This window comes from Nansenia antarctica, assembly GCF_963989245.1.
Source record: "Nansenia antarctica genome assembly, chromosome: 9".
Taxonomy (NCBI): domain Eukaryota; kingdom Metazoa; phylum Chordata; class Actinopteri; order Argentiniformes; family Microstomatidae; genus Nansenia; species Nansenia antarctica.
The window spans coordinates 18,364,536-18,372,035 of NC_137679.1; the positions used below are offsets into that span (position 1 = coordinate 18,364,536).

At 47.7% G+C, this 7,500-nt stretch overlaps 2 protein-coding genes across 2 annotated transcripts in view; one reads left to right on the top strand and one right to left on the bottom strand.

The window, feature by feature from the left end:
* iqsec3b (IQ motif and Sec7 domain ArfGEF 3b) overlaps positions 1-2,784 on the top strand; it is a gene marked incomplete at both ends in the record, with an annotated part of 25,823 nt that extends 23,039 nt beyond the window's left edge. Inside the window, 3 exons of the mRNA XM_080539584.1 lie at positions 132-224; positions 962-1,005; positions 2,335-2,784. Coding sequence (XP_080395710.1) covers positions 132-224; positions 962-1,005; positions 2,335-2,784 — 587 coding nt within the window. The remainder of the gene's footprint in view (positions 1-131; positions 225-961; positions 1,006-2,334) is intronic.
* Positions 2,785-6,650: 3,866 nt separating this feature from the next.
* The window catches only part of ptprq (protein tyrosine phosphatase receptor type Q), a gene marked incomplete at both ends in the record, with an annotated part of 55,874 nt that continues 55,024 nt past the window's right edge, over positions 6,651-7,500 (bottom strand). The window contains 4 exons of the mRNA XM_080539585.1: positions 6,651-6,688; positions 6,772-6,895; positions 7,069-7,204; positions 7,393-7,500. The exon at positions 7,393-7,500 is cut by the window's right edge and continues 38 nt beyond it. Of these exons, the coding sequence (XP_080395711.1) occupies positions 6,651-6,688; positions 6,772-6,895; positions 7,069-7,204; positions 7,393-7,500 (406 nt within the window). The remainder of the gene's footprint in view (positions 6,689-6,771; positions 6,896-7,068; positions 7,205-7,392) is intronic.

Sequence of the window (7,500 nt, forward strand, 5' to 3'; positions counted from 1 at the left end):
GCACGCACACACACACACACGCACATGAGCATGCACACACAAGCACACACACACACACACACGCGCACGCACGCTGAATGGGTCATGGGGTTAGGGGTCAGTGTTGACGGGGGTCTCTCTCTGTGCCGCAGGGGAGCTGGAGAGCCAGCAGGGGGTCCAGCCACACCCCTCCCACACCAACGGGAGCCAGATGGACATACACAGAGGCTACGGGTCTCCGTCAGGTACCGTACCGCCCCCTCTCTCCTGTCCCCTGTCAGCATCCACACGTACAGTGCTTATTTGGATCCACCGGATAGAGGACTCTGGCGTTGCTTATTCGCCGCTTCTCCGCCCGAAATCTAGGTGTAGCTAGTATAATTGCAGTATACAGAGTAGATTGTCCTACAAAGACACTTAGACGTAGATTAGTAATCTAAAAATGTATTAGACCCCTATACTTTCTTTTCCTTATCTTTTGTTTCTTTTTATTATTACTACTCGATCTTTTCAGTTTGTAAAGCGTATTTGAGTGTCTAGTGCTATATAAGTCCAATGTATTATTATTATCGTGAAGCATTTACTGTAGGTACACGAGAATATCTTCAAGGTCAAACAGACGATCGGTGTCAATCGGCGACAGATGAAAAGTCACACACAGATCCCACGGACGTCAGGGGAGGCTGGCGGAGGTGGAGATGGGAAGACAGGCTCATTGTAATGCCTGGGACGGAATGACAAAGGACAGTACACACACATGTTTCATACCATGTGTGTTTGATACCATTCCTCATCCCGTTCCATGCATTACAATGAGCCCGTCCTCCGATGTCTACCTCCACCAGCCTCCCCTGATACACATGGATGCCTGACCAGTACCGTCCTCTGTGTGTAGATGATGTGTAGCTGGGATACTTGTGTGTGTGTGTGTGTGTATGTGTGTGTGTGTACTTTATGAGTGCTGCTGTGTCTCTCCTCTCAGGCCAACAGGACCTGTTTGAGAAGACCGGCAACAATACTGTAGAGGTGAGTGACACACACTCTCGTCCAGGTAAGTGTGTGTGTGTGTAGGTGTGTAGATGTAGATGTATATGTAGGTGTGTGTGTGTGAGCAGGCAGGCATGCCTTTGGCATAGTGCATTATGCTGGAAGGAGTGTCAAGTCAAGTCAAAGTCTATTGTTCGAATGCACACGATACAGTTGGTCAGTAAGTTGTCAAAGGAAGTGCTTTACTTCGCCAGCTTCCTCTCAACAGTGCAGAATGGAACAATAACAATCCAATAAGAGCATATAGGACGATAAGTGCAATAAGCATAAAGGGGATAAAGTGAGCGATACAATACAGTGATAAATAGTATGAGTGATGGTAGTAAGTGTAAGCGTGTGAGTGTATTTGTGTGTATGTGTGTGTGTGATAGGGGAGAGTGAGTGTATGTGTGTGTGTGTTTGGTTAATGTAAAGTGAGTCAGTGCAGATTGACACACACACACACACACACCTACACACACGCTAGGGTTATCTAGCTTACCGGTCGGTCCGAGACCAGAATCCCAGAGGAGATCCTTGGTGATCTTCCGGGGTGTGTGCTTCTGGTGTGTGTGTACTGTAAGTGTTAGTGATTGCTTCAGGCACAAGATTTCTTCTCTGTCAGTCTCTAGTGCTTGGCTTCCAGAGGTTTCGTGTGTGTGTGCGTGCGTGTGTGTGTGCGTGTGTGTGCGTGTGTGTGTGTGTGTGTGTGTGTCATCTTCACTGTGAAACTGTGACAACAGACACATCTACTGCTTTCAAGCCTTCACCACATCAGCTGCTTCCAAGGCATCCTACACATTTCGAAGCCATTCGAAGGGGTTTCAAGAAAACCATCTCCATGAAAACCATTTACACTCAAGCTTGATGCCATGAAGGATGTGTGTGTGGTGTGTGTGTACGGGTATGTGTGCGTGTTAAATCAGCCCAGACACTCTCCTCTAAACGTCCTGTGCACAATCGCTTCCCCTCTTCTCTCCTTTCCCCATCCTCTCCCTATCCCTCTCTCCCTCCTTAGAGTTGCATAATAGCTGTGTTAGGGAGACACCACGCCCTCGGTGTCAACTCCCCTCCACACACACACCCCTCCCTCCTCCCCTAGACACACACGCCCCCCCCCCCCCCCCCCGCCACTCTCTCTCTCTCTCTCTCTCTCCCTGGGTGTGTCTCTGGGCTGGTATGTGTGTGTGTGTGTACACGTATGTGTTGTGCATGCGCTACCTCCCCTGCATGCCAGCATGCCTGTCTGTGACCCACCAGAGGGCTGGGCAGCGGCTGCGTTCAGGCTGGTAACTCCCCCGTTGCGTTCTCTGACTGTCCCTAAACTAGGTGTCAATTCACAACAGGCTGCAGACCTACCAGCTGAGCCAGCCCAGCTTTGACTCCTCCTCGTCCTCCACCCTGGCCCTGGCCGCGCCCCCGGCCCTGCTCAGCCCCGTCCAGTCCGGGGGGGAACAACTCCGCCCGGAGACGCTCATCCAGTGCCAGCAGATCGTCAAGGTGATCGTGGTGGACCAGAGCGGCCGAGGGCGAATGGAAGCCTTCCTCAGCCAGAGCCCCGCCCCCCACCACCGCCTGATCCAATCGGCCATGTCCACGCCCGTCCGCGTCCGGGAGGGGGGCGACGGTCCCCAGCCCCCTCTGCCTCCCCCGCCTCCCCCCTACAACCACCCCCACCAGTACATCCCCCCCGACTCCCCCATGCCCCTGCACCACACCCTGCCTCACCCTCTCCTCAGCAGGAGACGGAACTCCAGCGGCTCGCGCAGCCTCGTCTGACTCGACCGGCCAATCAGGAACCAGTGTTGCCAGATTGGGCGTATTCCCGCCCAATTGAGCTACGCTCATGATGATCACACTGGGCGGCTTTTAGACTGTGGTTAGGCTGGAAAACAATCCCATCTGGCAACACTGTCAGGAACCCTCACCTAACCAACTGTAAACCTTTACAGAGGAGACCTTTAGAATTTTACACACACACACACACACACACACACATGCACACAAGAATGGCGAGGGACAGGGGAAAGGGAGAAGGAGATGGGTGAGAGGCAGGGAGAAGTCAGTAGAGTGAGAGAGAGAGAAAGAAAGAGAGAGAGCGAGAGAGAGTGAGGGGAGAAGAGAGAGAGGGGAGAAGAGAGAGAGAGAGAGAATAGAGAGAGAGAACGTCCAAGTTCTACCTGACGAGTATTTTTGAATATGAAGCACTGTAGTTTTGAAAACATTTCTAAAAACAGATTTTCTAACCCCGAATCGAAACGTATGCGTGCTGTACATGATGCAGTGACGGCGTTGTTCATATATGTGTTTTATCTTTCTCCTTCACGCACCTGGATTCGCAAAGGTGACCCCCCCTGTGATTTTGGGCCGTTTTGAAGTTCACTTGCTTGTTTGTGAGATGTTTTCTGTGATCTATGTGACAAGACGGGGAGGTGACAGTACAGTCACAGAACACACTCTGCTGGAGCCTGAGAAGGGCTGGGAGGGTTTCCCACGCGGTGGATCATGGCGACAGACTTCCGAGCCCAGACTCTTGGCCAGAAACACGGTCACAGGGTAACAGTTTGTGAACCGGTGTTTTCCGGAGCCCTTCCAGCAGAGCCAGACCAAACTGTCTCTTCCAAACCCGACTCGTTCACACCCTCTCCCCTGAAGACATGAGATGATTAACTCTAAGGACTTACCTAGCACCCACCAGATCCTGATGACAATCTAATCTTCTTCGTGTCTCCTGATTCATTTGTTAACCTTGTATGATTTCAGCACTGATGATCCTATCTGTATAATAATTTCTGTGTAATAACTGTTGAGCTGGATCGTGGAGGGTCCTTAAAGGTCTTGGAATGATCCTCAGTCGGAAAAAGACCTTGGCAATGAGCAGGATCCACTCTGGAGTCAAACCCCTGTTCATGTTCAGGATCCCAATGAAATGTGACAAAGGGAAAGAATCTTTAAGGAATCTGAAGCAAGGGCTGTGTTCCAAAATGCATTCTGAGTATACGCTCTAGACAAGAGTGCAAGAATGCATTTTGGAACACACCCCAAAGATCTTTAAATCCTACAAGATCCTCAAACAATTTGACCCAGGGAGAGTGTGTGTGTGTGTGTTTGTGTGTGTGTGTGTGTGTTTGTGTGTGTGTGTGTGTGTGTAGTGTATGAGGATGTGTGAATGTTCTGTATAGGGAAGGGGTGAATGTGTGTGTGGGGGGGTTCTATGTAACCTATTGTTAGAATAATGTGGTGTTTTGCTTTTGCAGAGCTCAGGTAAAAGATGTGCTTAACACATATGCCTCCCTTTCAGAAATGCTACGGGCATTCTGCTATCCTTTGTTCAACATTCCAACGGATGCCGTTGAAAAAGACTGCGATGACCCAGTCGTGAACTGTTGAAATTCTCTAGCGGAACACTGTGGGTTCTGAACTCACTCCACACAGGGTTAACCAGCTCACCTCACACGATGACTCTCATCCAATCACCTTGTATATTCTGCACACAACTGCATGTCCAACAGGAATGTATATACACATGTGAAACGCACACGCACACACGCGCACACACACACAGACACACACACACACACAGATAATACTGACTAATGAATATGTTAAATTACCAGAAGAATATTGAATATGTATATGTTTATTTATCTGTCATTGATTTCAGCACTAACTCTTTATCTGTGAGATCCCTCTGGTGTCTGGTTTGGGGACCATGGGATTTTAATAGTTGGGACATTAAGACGAAATCCGGTTGACAAGACGTTGCTGACCCTCTCAATTTCTCTTGTACCTTTTGCACCATAGAGTATATTAGATATCTTGTATATAGTTGATATAGATTTAATATACAACGTGATTGGCGTGCCAACGTGTGTATCTATGTATTTGTACAGAGAAGACAGAGCTGTATCTAGTTTAAAAGAGAAAAGAATATATAGTTATTATTCAAATAATAATGGGGTTGGGGTGGTGGTGGGGGTGGGGCTAAACCCTGTTGCCATAAGAAACAGAGGACAGGCAGCTTTTTACAACATACAACCCAGTTACCATGGTGACTCACACTAGAGATAATCATAGATCTACATTATTGTCATTCCTTATTACATTTACCATAATACTGTATTACACGATATCTGTCACTCAAGACCTTTGGGTGTGTGTGAAGGGCTATACTGTAGCAGTAACCATGCTCACACACTCACACACAAGTGTACGCACACGCACACACCCACACGTACACACACACACACCCACACACACACACATGCACATGCACACGCATGCACGCACACGTGTTTCTCCCGCTTATGTGTTGCTACAGTGAAACATAAAATACCCATATACAGTATAAGCTACCTTTTAGCAATTCCTGAAATAGGTTTGTTTAAAAAGCTACAGCCACACATGGCTTGCTACAGTATTTAAAGCATGATTATTTTATTGACATGGGGGGGGGCATTTGAAGTAAAAAAAATGTGTGTCATGATTGTGGGGGCATGTCTTTTGCACCCTCACTGTAGAGAATCAACATTTACCTGTGCACCCATCACACACTGTTTATAAAGAAGATTTCTAAAGATGAAAGTGTTTACAAATGGAGTATTTCTAAGGATTTCTGTTTAAAGAGAATTAGGGATTAAAGTAGTTTTTACTCTGCCCTGCGCCTGGTGTGTGTGTGTGTGTGTGTGCGAGCGTGTATGTGTGCTGTACCCATTTTTCTCTCTGGGTGACGCCTTCTATCAACAAACAGCCTCCACAGCATACAAAATTGCCGAAAACATTTCAGAAAGACGGGAGAGGAGTTAATCTAAATCGAATATGGAAAACCCAGCGCACATGATTGCCTACTTTGCATCTGATCTACGCACTGTTTACTTTAGATCTGCATAAATCATATCCCCCCAGCTTATGAGATAAATCCCAGCGCAAGTAATTTCACACGTCTCAGCTGTTAACTCAACAGAAAAACGCCCCTATCGTCTCAGTAGCACTCAAGTGGGAGAGCGTCTGTGGAATAATAAAGTAAAGTTGACTTTACTTCTGGTTCGAAGGTCAGATATGTAACACTCTGAGAAGAATACGTCAACTACACAGAAACTCGTCAACACCCCGACACAAAAAAAACAAACACTATTTGGCTGAATAACTTATTATACAAAAACATAATATGATAATCAAATATAATAAACAGTGAAACGACTAGTGCAAGATACCTGTATGCTTACATAGAACACACTCTCGCTGTCTTACTCTGTTTCTCTCTGTCGTTCTCTCCCCGTCCCTTCTGTCTGATCTCTCTTCCTTTGTTCTCCATTTGTCCCACTCTTTCTCTGCCCGTGGACTTTACTTACAGGCGGTTCCAGGGTCCATATGGAGAGGATGTTTAGGAGTGTGTTATTGCAGGGGGGGAGCTGTTGTATGGTGATCTCTCCTGCCCAGATAGGGGTAACTTGTGTTCATTAGACAACTGGAGGCTTGTGGTTTCTCTCTGTTCTTCTTTCCCAGCCCCAGTCACTCCCTCCCTCTCTCTCGTATGGTGGAGAGGTCCATTTGAGGGTCTGTGTTCAGGATTTGGCCCCATGACCCAGAAATGTGTGTGTGTGTGTGTGTCAGTTTATCAGACACGGGTGTGAAGGGATCTGACTTTACATGGTGGTTTCTTCCCATTCCAGCTCAACATCACCTGCGAAAGCCAACAGAAATGTGTTAGTGCTGCATATGTCATGAAATAATGTGTATGTGTGTGTGTGTGTGTGCTCTACTCACCCTCCATGGCGTCCAGCGAGTCCATCTTCTCCAGGGCAGAGTAGTTGACAAACCAGATGGACTGGCTGTTGCCTTTACTGCTCAGCAGGTCCAAGGTGCTCTGATGCAGGAACATATACTGGGCCTAAAAGAGCACAAACACACACACACACACACACACACACACACACACACACACACACACATAACAATCAGCATGTCAAACCTTGGAAAAAAAGATTCAGAAGAGTGTGTGTGTGTGTGTGTGTGTGTGTGTGTGTGTGTGTGTGTGTGTGTGTGTGTGTGTGAACTGCTCACCAGGTTCTGGACCATGCACATCCTCTCGCTGCGTAGTTCTGCTACCAGGCCGTACACGTCCACAAAGTCGTGATCGCTGACGTGCTGAATCAGATGGTCCAGAGCAATGAACACACCTGTCCTGCCCACGCCAGCACTGTGCACACACACACACACACACACACACACACACACACACACACACACACACACACACACACACACACACACACACAGAGAAACACAGAGAGAAACACAGAGTATTTAAAGTGAATCGGTTATTTTGTCATATACAATAGTTAGTACAGTAGTTGTGTGAGTGTGTGTGTGTGTGTGTGTGTGTACCTGCAGTGTACCACTATAGTGGTGTTGTCATGTCTGTTGGTCCTGATGGCTCTGACAAACTGGATGAGTGTGCTGCTGGACTCAGGCACCCCGTGCTCTGGCCAGGAG